At 42.7% G+C, this 13,305-nt stretch overlaps 1 protein-coding gene across 1 annotated transcript in view; it reads right to left on the bottom strand.

Moving 5' to 3' along the window:
- The window catches only part of LOC109920944 (wee1-like protein kinase 2-A), a 34,578-nt gene extending 28,660 nt beyond the window's left edge, over positions 1–5,918 (bottom strand). The window contains exons 1-2 of the mRNA XM_020521001.2: positions 5,373–5,918; positions 1,289–1,509 (exon numbers count right to left, since the gene is read on the bottom strand). Of these exons, the coding sequence (XP_020376590.2) occupies positions 1,289–1,509; positions 5,373–5,723 (572 nt within the window). The 5' untranslated portion in view covers positions 5,724–5,918. The remainder of the gene's footprint in view (positions 1–1,288; positions 1,510–5,372) is intronic.
- Positions 5,919–13,305: the final 7,387 nt, after the last annotated feature.

The following is a 13,305-nucleotide window of genomic DNA, read 5'->3' as shown; positions in this document are numbered from 1 at the left end:
GTTCGAATTACAAAACTCGAGCTAGTCAGGAAATTAAGGGAACAGAGTGGACAGCAAAAATAAAGTTAAGTCAGAGACCAACCATCATATTGGGTGCTGGAGCAAACAATGAGTTGTTCAGTCCGCTCTTGCTCCGATTTGTATCCTGAACTGTATAGATTCACAAAATCTCTGGTGTGGAAGCAGGCCATTCAGCCCAAGTCCACACCCGACCTTCTGAAGAGCATCCCACCCAGACACACCCCCTACCCTATCCCTGTAACCCTGAATTTCCCATGGCTAGCCCACCTAGGCTGTATACCTGGGCTTTGGGAAGAAACCCACACAGACACTGGGAGAATGTACAAACCCCAAAACAGACAGACAATCACCCAAGGTTGGAAACAAACACAGGTCCCTGGTGCTGAGAGGCAGCAGTGCTAGCCACTGAGCCACCATGCAGCATGGCAAGTTGATAAATTAGCCTATCCCGTGTCTGGTTTCTTTGGCTTTGATATCCAGCAATCATCAATCCATACCAGGTCTGGCTTTGTCCCTTCTGGACAAAGATAAGCACTCCATTGGTCTTTTGTTCTGTGATACCCATGATCCTCAATTGCAGCCCAACCTTGCTTTCTGTTCCATTTGCTCCTCCCTGTGAAACCCATCATTTGTCCATTTCATGGAAGTTTGGAGGAGTCTATTCTTCTAAGTAGAAAGAGACACCACAGATACTGCCAGATCTGCAGAGTTTCTCCAGCAATTTTGACCTCAGACCTCAAGCATCCAGTATTTGATTTCCTCAATTTAATGTCACTATTTGCACTACTTACTATAGTGCCAAGCTTTGACATCAGTGAATATGAATCATTGACTTTGTATTGTCAAATAGGTCAATAACAGCCACCACAAACCACTTTTCAGATACAGCCCCAGATAATTGTCCTGCAACAACCTACCATAATTTGCAAGAGCTTTAAATTTAGCTTTTAAAAGAACTGAATGCAAGTTTCTCCCCCACTTTTTTAAAGAAAGTTCTCTTAATTCATAACAGATGGGAGATTTCAGGCATAACGCAGTTGTATAGAAGTACTGGGCAGCCCATGTTTTCACGCTGCAGGACAAAGCTAAAAAAGTTAGATGAGGAATCATTCCACATCCAGGTAACAGAGGCTTCAATCCTTGCTACCTCCGTTCTATTCAAAAAAGGTGAAAGGAGAGGCTCCAGTGAACCAGTCTCAATCTGAAGCCTAGTTCAAATGATGGCCACTATCACTCCAATACATCCAACAAAAACTGCCTCATTTACCTGCCTCGATCTTCAATCCTTTTCTTCCTCTTTCCAGATTTCTGACTCTTTGCACTGTGGGTGAGGCCCAGTTCGTGGTACAACGTGGGGGTGAACGGGTTTACATTCACCGAAGGGACCCGGAGATGCTCAGGACCATCAGAAAACCCCAGCGGCCGGCGAATCCTGGAGACGGGACCTTTGGTGGCAGCCGAGAGCTGACCAGCCTTGGAGAAGAGGCTCTGAAAAAGAAAGTGACCTTCTAGATTCACCTGAACTCTGGTGGTCACCAGGATGGAGCAGAGTAGAAGCTTCACTGAGACTATTGACTCCACATGAAGACCACAAGATCACTTTGGTTGGGTAGGAGATGAAACCAATGATATGACCTCAAGATCCATAAAGGAAAAATCCAGAGGCCAATACTGGTAGAATTCTAATGACTCCCACATTCCCAGACACTGCACATTCTATCAAAATGTACAAAAAACCAAAGCTCCATACAGTAATTAGAAGAGTTAGTTCCCAAAAACAGACAAGTCACCCAAGACTGTGTTTAAAGTTTTCAGGGAATAAACTTAAGTCACCACAGCACAAGGCTTCTAGATATCAGTCAAAGGTTAAAAGTTTATGAAAATAAAAAAGCTCAAACAGATCTTAACCATATTGCAGACAAATCTCAAACTGTTCCTGGTCCAAGCAGATTGTATTCTTACAGTTAGACTTAAAACTTGCAGATGTAAAATAGGTAGAAAGTGTAGATGCAAGGTTTAGTCAAATTAGGGAGATACCAAATTTCTGCAGTTAAATTAGCTTACAAAGGCCAAGCTACAAGAAATTCACAAGAGTGTATTTTCAGCATCACAGTGAGAACCATTCAGCCCTTCTGAATACTCAGTTTGGGTTGCTGGGTTAAGTGCTTTGGAATGCTCGAAGTGTAAAAGTGTCGCAATGTAGGGAATTTACTGCCAATTCACATTTGATAAATAGTTAAAAGGCAACCAGATAATGTGCTTTAGTTTTGCTGGAATAGTCAGGAGAGAACTCCCTGATCTTTACAGTGTTATGAGCTCCATTACATCCAGCTTAAGGGAGGAGGGCGGGCAGGGAAGGTCTCACTGGTTATATTGGATTCCCAATACATGAGCCAGTTAGCTCCACAGGCAATCATCTCCTACCATTAACCCCAGAATATCAGGATTAACAGGAGGAAATGCACCAGTGTCAAAGTCTTCCGCACCATAGTTAAAGATGAGGAATCTTTACAAAATCTTAACAATATTCATGTCAAGCAGAACATCAATTGGGCTGGGAGGAAAGGTTGGTTTGTAGCTTCATCAAGCGATGACTGGTGTGACCACAAATAGAGACCAAATTGAAGGGGAGAAAATAATTTGCATATCTTTCACAACTCAAATAGCCAAAAAAAAACTTTGCAGCCAACTAAATCCTTTCAATGCAAGTTACCATACTCAGGCAGGAACAGTGTCCCCCAAGTGGACATGAGGTTTAGCTGGCTGTTACCAGCTGATAGGGCTAAAAACTCTGGAACATCTGATAAGGGTTATAGACAGCACAGCTTGTTAAAATAGTGACAGACATCACATCCAAACCCAGTTACCCTGCTCACCCTCCAACACAAACTCCAATTCTCACAATCCTGGAGTTTACCTGATGCAAGTTAAGTCTCTATTTTATCAGATCAATTGCAATAAAAAGGATTCAGAGACCTCAACTGAAATAGACCCTCTTCCATACTCAAAAGAATGACAAAGTTAAAACAGTTTGATTTAACTGGTGTGGCCTTAGAATCAAAGTTAATCAAGTGTATAAGAGATTACTGCCTTTACAGTAAATACTGTTTCAGATGTCACAAAATGAGGTTAGGTTAGCTGACTAAAACCTTCCAGGTTTTAGTTGAAAATGCAGTAAGACTTGAGAATGTCAGTCTGACTCAAGTTGTGCCCTTCAAAACATTTGACAGCGATAAGTACAACTTTATTTTATCATGCAACAAGCCTTAAGCCAAGAACAATGCCTCTTCTATACCTATTATACAGTGTATCCTCAACCACTAATCAGACAGGTCCATGGTAAAGGAAGATCAGTGGCATGAGTTACCCCAAACAGCCCTTACACTGGTAGAGGTGGCAAATACCAGAAGGTACCAGGAAAGGGGAATACTGAAGGATACTTTTCACTTAACAGTTCCAACAACATTCACACTCATCCCAGACTTTAGCAAAACCCTATCCATCACTTTCAACCTTCATTCATTCCAGCAGAGCAGTGAAGATGTGTATTATAGAGTACAGGAACTTGCCAACGCTCCTTCAACAGCACTTTTCAAACCCACAATCTCTGCCGCCAGGGAGAGCATGGGCAGCAGGCACATGGGAACACCAGGACTTGCAGTTTCCCAACACCATCCTGACTCAGAACTAGCACCAAGTCAAGATCCTAGAACTCCCCTCCCCAACATCAGTTCAGCTAAATACACTCACTTCCTGTGCAGGAGATAAGCTTGGGCTCCTCTTCATGCATCAGGAAGATGTTTCTTTACAGTTGATACAAATATTCACCAGCACAGCTCCCATTGGTGCATCACGCAAAGTACAATTTGCTCTGGGCTAGGGCCTCATTTCTGTAATTAACCTTTCAATAAGGTCACAAAGCAAGCTCCATGGGTTAGGTCAGTTATTAGATTGATAATTATTCCATTACACTGCACATTTGCAAATTAGTTCATCAGGCAATGACAAAAAAGGGAATAAGTCACTGTCAAGTCTACAATTTGACAGACAATCCCACTTTGAATTACAGCCACATCCTGAACTCCGATAGATTTCTTGCAGAGGTCCCTCATAGTCCATGCTTTGGCAAGATAGCACAATTTGTCAGCCCTACGTTTTCTTTCACTGCCTGATTTCCTAGTCCTAGCCTGGTCATACATGTCTGAAGGCCGGATGGTGTTTTTGTAACTAGAAAATCAGGGGTCAAGTATAGAAAGACATCAGGGGGACCAGGAGATCAAATGGAGCTTATAACGTTATAAATGGGCAAGTGTCTTAGCACAGGTGGGGGAAACAAGCTAATGTCTTGCTTAGCTTGCAGTTACAGAATCTTGCAGCAAGCAGAGACACTAAGTCAACAGCAGTAGTATTAGTGACACTAGGAACTGCAGATGCTGGAGAATCTGAGATAACAAGGCGTAGAGCTGGATGAACACAGCAGGCCAAGCAACAGAGTAGCAGGAAAGCTGATGTTTCTGAAGGAGGGTCTAGGCCCAAAACGTCAGCTTTCCTGCTCCTCTGATGCTGCTTGGCCTGCTGTGTTCATCCAGCTCTACACCTTGTTATCTCAGCAGTAGTATTAGTATTGTTTTGACACTACTGAGGGGAGCAGGAGCAGACAGGGATGAAAGGAAAGAGTCTATCAGATTAGGTATGGCAGAGAAAACGTGAGGATTAAGCAGAAGATTCCACAACTTTGGAGTGGCTGAAGGAGATCAAAAGATCTCATCCCAGACAGGAGCTATTTAGAGAGTGATGAAAGAAGTTATTCTAATCCATCCACAGTGTCAGACAGGAAACAGGTTCAATAGATGAGGAACACCATTCAGCTTATCCACACAGTCCCCAGGAAGCTCTTGGCACAGCATCCAACTGTCAATGAGATTCTAAACCAATTCCTTCTGTATTGCCCTCTGGCTTCACGCAAACAGAGACACATTGTTCAATTAGGTTACTAGACTTCCACACAGTTAGCATTCAGCAGTGGAGAAAGATAAAAGTATATTCTACAAACAGATCAATCTTCAAGCTTTTACTGTAGTTCAGAATCTCAGGCTCCCAAAACACACTTACACAACTATTATTGCCTATGCTGGCAATAGTCAGATACCTTGGGAACTCAGATAAGAGTATAGCTCCTAAATATTGGTGATGGAAGATTTAGGGGACAAAAAGCAAACTTCCAAGTTAGTTGTTATCAGATAGGAGTATAATCCCACGGCAGGGGTTAGTATTAATATAGGTCAAATAGTCAGTCAATGAGGAAGACATTGGGAAAGACAGAGAGCAAGTTGAAAAGAGTATGGGTCCACCTTGGGGGTGTAAGGAGTGTCACAGAGCCGCAGCTTCCTCCAGTTCATACAGTCGATGGGGGTCCCAGGACACTCACTTCTCCCGGGCAGGCGGCTCCTGGCGCCCCGTGTTCGCCTCCCTTCGCCGGACAGAGGAGCCACTTCGGTCCCCACTGGGAAGCGGCTGAAGGGGGAGACACACGCTCTCCTGGAGGCCGAGGGGACTGTAGCTGCTTCTTCTTGGACTCGAAGGAAGTCAGACAGCTTAACCTTAGCCTCAGCCACGACCACCTCCTCCTCTTCCTCCTCCTCCTCCTCCTCACTGGAGAAGTGCAGTTTCTGGGCGATAGCACTCAGAGCAAAGCGGCTCATGTCTGATACTAACCCCTTGGGCTGCTACTCTTGCCTCAATGTTACCTGATAACTCAGTGAGAAGGAGGTCTTGTGGGCAACACAGTTGCGGGGTTGGGAAAGAAGGAAGATTTGGTGAAGAAAATTGTTGAGGTTCTACGTGCAGAAACCAAATAACCCCCTCCCTTTGCGCTAAGTACAACCCTCCTCTTTCTTAAAGATCACTCACCAGCCCCTATTTCAGGTCTTTTATAACCACCCCGGATTATCATTCAGGCGGGAAACTAACAATTTCACCTGATTTCTGTCAATATCAGCTCCCTGATGTGGGACACCTAGCCGTGTCCAATAGTATCCGTCCCCTCACCGCTTGATACTAATTTCTTAGACATCATTGGCTAACAACTGGCCAATGACAGATGGAGTTACACCACTGGGCTCGTTAATCTGCCACTCTAGGGTTTATAAGGCAAATGCATGCAGCAAGAAAAACCTGTTAAGCAGCTAGTTTGGAAGGTTGTGTGTTCTCTGTACATCTATTTTAATAAAGTTTGTTATTCATAATGTACGCTTCCATTTTTTTTCTGCTTCAAGTGCATGTTTTCTTAGCATCCCTATAGCCTCCAATGTCTCTATGGGATGGTAGGAGGTTGCTAATTTCCTGTTGGGAGTGGGTGCTAGGCTTGAGGTAATACGATGCAAGCCTTTGGCTTCTCATTCCTGGTCTTCCATACCCATTGAGAGACCCAGGTTCAAGTCCAACCTGCTCCAGAAGTGTGTAATAATATCTCTGAACATGTTGATTGAGAAAATTGTAAATTTAAATATTGTTTTGAACAGCCCTCTTGTGGTACAGTGGTAGTGGCTCTACCCCTAGACCTAGAGGCACAAGTTCAAATCTCACCTGCTCCAGAGGTGTGCAATACAACTCTGATCAGGTTAATTAGAAAAGATAATTTAACATTGGGGGGAAAAAAATGTTTGAAAGGCTTATGTTTTGAAAGATTGTGGAAAAAGGAATTTATTGCAAATTTTTTGGTAATAATCTAGAGTGGTTTCTTTAAAAGAGGTTGTTGAAGGGTCACCTGTGGAAATTGGAGATTTTTTAAATTAAAACTTCCTAGAAGTGATGTGACTGGGGACAACTACTTGCTTTGCTTTTTATTTAATTATGCGGTTACATTGTAGTGGTTGCCTGGCAGTGACTGGCTTGGAGAGGAGCTTGTTTAATCTGGTTCATTTGGAGGAAAGCTTGCCATGAACAAGCTACCCAGCTGATCTCTCCCATTCCTGAAAAAGAAAGGCTTCTTGTTAAGTTCAGGGTGAAACCTACATATTCTTTTGAAAAATGATTGGAAGAATACCCTAAGGTTGTATTTTCTGAGCAAATTCTGTGTGAGATGAACATGCAGGATAGTGACTTAACTATTTGTACCAGAGCATTAGAGCAACATGAATCCGGAATATTCTGCACTATACCCTTTTGTGTTCAAGATTAAACAGATTAACAAGATTTAGAGGCAAAAACATTTATATCTTCAAATTACTGTTTGCATATGGTAACCAATTTCTGCATCTTTATTGAATAAATTGGCTTTTGATTATTATTTTGAATTGAGTTTATTAAGAAACCAATATGATAGATCTTTATGTTTAAAACCTAATATAGACAAGATATTTAATTGGTCATCTTGGTAAATGGAAAAAGGTATTTTTATTTTATGTTGTGATCCCTGAGCGTAGTGGGACTAGAACGATCCTGTACTCTCTGGCCTTGGATATAAGAGAGGAGGTATAACAAACACAATGGATGCTATGACACAGAGTCAGTGCTGAGGCTGCAACTTCTCACAATTAATTTAGTGCTTGGATGAAGGGATCAAAGGTATAATTCTTTATTTTGCAGGCAACGTAGAAAGCCAGTTGTGAACAGGATTTAAGGAGATTGCAAATGGATATAGCAGTGGGAAAATATCTCATAAATGGAGTGTAATGTAGGACATTTGTAAAATTGCCTATTTGGGTAGGAAGAATAGAGAAGAAGGCATATTGTCTAAATGGTGATAACACAGTGTGGAGCTGGAGGAACACAGCAGGCCAGGCAGCATCATAGGAGCAGGAAAGTTGATGTTTCGGTTCTGGACCCTTCTTCAGAAGTGGTGAGAGATTTCAAAGCTCGAGATCCAAAGGGATCTGGAATTACATCTGGATTCCCTCTTTTTGTGGTCTATAAATTATTTCCTTTCTAAATTTGGTTTTCTTTCATTCCTGTCCTGAATTACAAAGACCAGCACATACAGGAACAGGCCCTTTGGCCCACCAAAACTGCGCCAACACCAGAAGGGCACAAATATCCTGGGAGGGAGGTTTGCTCGAGCTATACAGGATGGTTTAAACTAGATTGGCAGGGGGTGGGGAACTGGATTTATAATTCAGAGGATGAAGTATTCAGTCTTCCAACGGACACAACAGGGAGTGAGGTTGTTAATAAAGAAATGCAGTCGATGGAGCGTAATTGTGGACACAGAGATGGTTTGAGGTGTGTATACTTCAATGCTAGAAGTATCAGAAATAAGGCGGATGAACTTAGAGCATGGGTCAGTACTTGGAACTACGATGTTGTGGCCATTACAGAAACATGGGTAACTCAGGGACAGGAATGGTTGTGGATGTTCTGGGAATTAGATGCTTTAAAAGAAATAGTGAGGGTGGAAAAAGAGGCAGGGGAGTGGCATTGCTAGTCAGGGCTAGTATAGCAGCTACTGAAAGGCAGTTCAAGAATGATATGTCTACAGAGTCAGTTTGGGTTGAGGTCAAGACCAAGAAAGGAGCAGTCACTTTGTTGGGGTTTTTTTACAGACCCCCTAATAGTTGCAGAGAAGTGGAGGAGTGGATTGGGAGGCAGATACTGGAAAGATGCAGAAGTCACAGGGTTGTAGTCATGGGTGACTTCAACTTTCCAAATATTGATTGGAAACATTTTAGTTGTAATAGTTTAGATGGAGCAGATTTTGTCCAGTGCATTCAGGAAGGATTCCTGACACAGTATGTAGATAGACCAACACGAGCAGAGGCCACTTTGGATTTGGTGCTTGGCAATGAAACAGGCCAAGTGTTAGACCTGTTGGTAGGAGACCATTTTGGCGGTTGCGATCATAACTCTGTTACTTTTACAATAGTCATGGAAAAGGATAGGTACATACAGCAGGGTAAGGTTTATAATTGGGGAAAGGGTAATTACAATTCTGTTAGGCAAGAACTGGGTAACATAAAATGGGAACAGATGCTGTCAGGAAAGAGCACTATTGAAATGTGGAGATTGTTTAAGGAATGCATACTGCATGTGCTCGATATGTTTGTCCCTAACAGGCAGGGAAGATGCGGTCGAGTGAGGGAGACTTGGTTCTCAAGACAGGTCGAACGACTGGTTAAGAGGAAGAAGGATGTTTATATAATGTTTAGGAAACAAGGAGCGGAAAAAGCTCTAGAAGGATACAAGTTATCCAGGAAGGAGCTGAAGAAAGGGCTTAGGAGAGCTACAAGGGGGCATGAGAAAACCTTGGCAGATAGAATCAAGGAAATCTCCAAGGCTTTTTACACATACATGAGGAATAAGAGAATGACCAGAGAAAGGGTAGGGCCGATCAAGGATTATAAAGGGAATTTGTGCATGGAGCCTAAAGAGATAGGAGAGGTCCTTAATGAATATTTTTCTTCGGTATTCACAACTGAGAGGGACCTAGTTGTAGAGGAGGACAGTGTGAAACAGGCTAGTAGGCTAGAGGAAGTCGATGTTAGTAAGGAAGATGTACTAGGAATTTTGAGGAACTTAAAGATAGATAAGTCTCCTGAGCCTGATGGGATTTATCCAAAGATTCTATGGGAAGCAAGGGAAGAGATCGCAGAGCCATTGGCGATGATCTTTTCATCCTCATTTCCACGGGTATAGTGCCGGAAGATTAGAGAGAGGCAAATGTCCCTTGTTCAAAAAAGGGAATAGGGATAACCCCGGAAATTACAGGCCAGTTAGTCTTATGTCAGTGGTGGGCAAATTATTGGAAAGGGCTCTGAGGGATAGGATTCATGATCACTTGGAAAGGCACAGTTTGATTCGTGGTAGTCAGCATGGATTTGTGAGGGGTGGATCATGCCTCACAAACCTTATTGAATTCTTTGAAGAGGTGACCAAACTCGTGGATGAAGGTAGAGCAGTGGATGTGGTATACATGGATTTAAGTAAGGCGTTTGATAAGGTTCCCCATGGTAGGCTCATGCAGAAGGTAAGGAGGCATGGGATAGGGGGAAATCTGGCAGATTGGATTCAGAATTGGCTGACCCTTAGAAGACAAAGGGTGGCAGTGGACGGAAAATATTCAACATGGTGCTCAGTTACAAATGGTGTACCACAAGGATCTGTTCTGGGTCCTCTTCTATTTGTGATTTTTGTAAATGATTTGGATGAAGGAGTGGAAGGGTGGATTAGTAAGTTTGCGGACGATCCGAAGGTGGGTCGAGTTGTGGATAGTGTGGAGGGCTCTTGTAGGTTACAAAGGGACATTGATAGGATGCAGAGCTGGGCTGAGAAGTAGCAGATGGAGTTTAACCCTGAAAAGTGTGAGGTGATGCATTTTGGAAGGACAAACTTGAAAGCAGAATACAGGGTTAACGGAAAGATTCTTGGCAGTGTGGAGGAGCAGAGGAATCTTGGAGTTCATGTCCACAGTTCCCTGAAAGCTGCCACTCAGGTGGATAGAGTTGTTAAGAAGGCGTATGGTGTATTAGCTTTCATTAATAGAGGGACTGAGTTCAAGGGCCGTGAAGGTATGCTCCAGCTATACAAAAGCCTGGTTCGGCCACATCTGGAGTATTGTGTCCAGTTCTGGTCGCCTCATTACAGGAAAGATGTGGAAGCGTTGGAAAAGGTGCAGAGGAGATTTACCAGGATGTTGCCTGGAATGGAGGGAAGGTCTTATGAGGAAAGGTTGAGAGAGCTAGGGTTTTTCTCTTTAGAACGATGAAGGATGAGAGATGACTTGATAGAGGTGTACAAAATGATCAGACGTATAGATAGAGTAGACAGCCAGAGACTTTTTCCTAGGGTGGAGGTAGCTATTACAAGGGGGCATAGTTTTAAAGTGAGTGGAGGTAGATATAGGGGAGATGTCAGAGGTAGGTTCTTTATTCGGAGAGTGGTCGGGGCGTGGAATGCATTGCCGGAGAGGGTAGTGAAGTCGGCCTCATTAGGGGCATTTAAGTTGCTATTAGATAAGCATATGGACGATAGTATAAGGTAGGGGTGGAGGTTAGATAGACCTTAGGATTAGGGTAAAAGTTCAGCACAACATCGTGGGCCAAAGGGCCTGTACTGTTCAATGTTCTACATTCTAACACACAATGCCTTTCTAAACTAAAAACCCTTGCCTTTACACTGTCTGTATCCTTCTATTCCATGCCTATTCGTATATCTGTCATGATGCCTCTTAAATGTTGCTATTGTACCAGCCTTTACCATCTCCTCAGGCAGCACATTCCAGGCATTTACACACTCTCTGAGTAAAAAAAAATTGTCTCTCACATCTCCTTTAAATTTATCCCCTTTTACCTTAAACCTACGTTCCCTAGGAATTACCATTTATACCCTCGGAAAAAGACTCCAACAATCCATTCTATCCGTGCCTCTCATAATTTTGTAAACTTTTTATCAGGTTGCCCCTCATCCTCAATGTTCAAGTGAAAACAAACCAAGTTTGTCCAGTCTCTCCTCACAGCTAATACCCTACAAACCAGGCAACATCCTGGTAAACCATTTCTGTACCCTCTCCAAATCCTCCACATCCTTCTGGTAGTGTGGTGACCAGAATTGTACTCAATATTCCAAACGTGGCCTAACTAAAGTTCAATGCAGCTGCAACATGACTTTCCAATTTCTTATATTCTATGCCCTGATCGATGAAGGCAAGCATGCCAAATGTCTTCTTCACCACCTTATACACTTATGAATGGCTTCGAAAAAAGTTTTGACTTTGTGGTTATTTTTAGCAATGCTTAGGTTCTGTATGTTTGCTTAATTCTTTGTGTACTACCCCCCAAACATCCATAGATATACCACTTGTTGACCACATTAATAACCTCAATAAATTCAACTGGTTATGTTAAACATGTCTTCATCATTTTAAAATCCAAGCTGGCTTTTCGGTCAATCTCACGAGTGGTTAATTTGGCACGCACTGAGGATCAGTCCTGGTGTTGGTTGAAGGCCAGGATTAAACTGGTCAGTAAAGCTGCTGAGTGCTTTGTAATTGGCATGTGTTGACCATGGAAGGAGTCTGCTTTCCAGAGATTCTCTGTGAGTCACCCTTGGAGTTCTTTTGTGAATTCCAACATTACAGAGCTTTACCAATTGTCCTCACTGCCCAAGGCTGAAGTGGGAAGTGGCATATTACCTGGGATCTGCCTCATGCTTGCTCTGCAGTGATCCCAGCTGGAAAGCAATGCTTTAAGATAGGATTGTTGCTTCTGTAATGCCTTCACTGGTTGAATAACAAACACTGCCCACTCTCACAGATGAAGGAGAAAGACAGTGACCAGTGAGTTGATAGAAACTGAATGTCTGGGATACTCTCATACAGCACCTTTTGGTGAGGGAGTTGATAATTTACTGCTTTCCAGAGATTCTCTGTGAGTCACCCTTGGAGTTCTTTTGTGAATTCCAACATGGCCCTTCACAAAGAGCATCCTTTGCATCTCACTTCGTTTCACTTTCTCTTGTAATGCTGTTTGCAGCCAGCAGATGTCAGTTGGAAATTGCTTTACATTGAATACTTCAAACTTGTGCTGATTATAAATCCAAATCATAATGTATCACTGGAAATCTGAAACCTGAAAATACGTATCCATGGAGATAGAAATGGACACAAACTGTTGTCTAGTGTGACCATGGGCTAAACTCCTAACTCTACAAAAACACCACAGAGTTTGTTGCATTTGTTGTGTGCATGTCTGTGTCCAAGATATATTTAAGCATTTCTGTGCCTATGTTTATATATCCGTGCATGTACAGCTGTGTCTTGACATGAGCACAGGCCATTCAGCCCATCAGTTCAATGCCAGTTCTCTATAAAACAAACCAGTAGATTCTATTCCCCAATCTATTCCTGTGGTCCTCCCAATTCATTCCTTTCCAGAACCCATGCAAATAATTTTAAAATCATTGCTCATCCCCACTTCCACTGATGTCCAATGTAGTGAATTCAAGATCATTTATCAGTATTTGAATGTCTGCATGTTTGTGTGTATGTCTACGTGTGTACATTTGTTATATCTGAGTGTGGCTGTAAAGAGATATCTATCTGTATATATCTGTGCGCTTATGTCTGTTTACCTACAGGAACATGGAACTAAGGAGCACGGGTAGGGGATCTGATCATTGGAACCTGGCTCTGCCATCCAATAAGATCATATCAGACCTGGTTGTACTAGAACATGCACATTCCTGTCTGCTCCCTTATCTGTGGGTATCTCAGTGTGTTAATCTGTCTGCATTTCAGTGTTCAATTTGTGTGTATTTCAGTGTGTTAATCTGTGTGTATTTCAGTGTGTACAT

The sequence above is a fragment of the Rhincodon typus genome, chromosome 18 (genome assembly GCF_021869965.1).
Source record: "Rhincodon typus isolate 14 chromosome 18, sRhiTyp1.1, whole genome shotgun sequence".
Classification (NCBI taxonomy): Eukaryota; Metazoa; Chordata; class Chondrichthyes; order Orectolobiformes; family Rhincodontidae; genus Rhincodon; species Rhincodon typus.
Note: the sequence above shows the minus strand (reverse complement) of the source record. Positions and strands in the feature narration are given on the sequence as shown.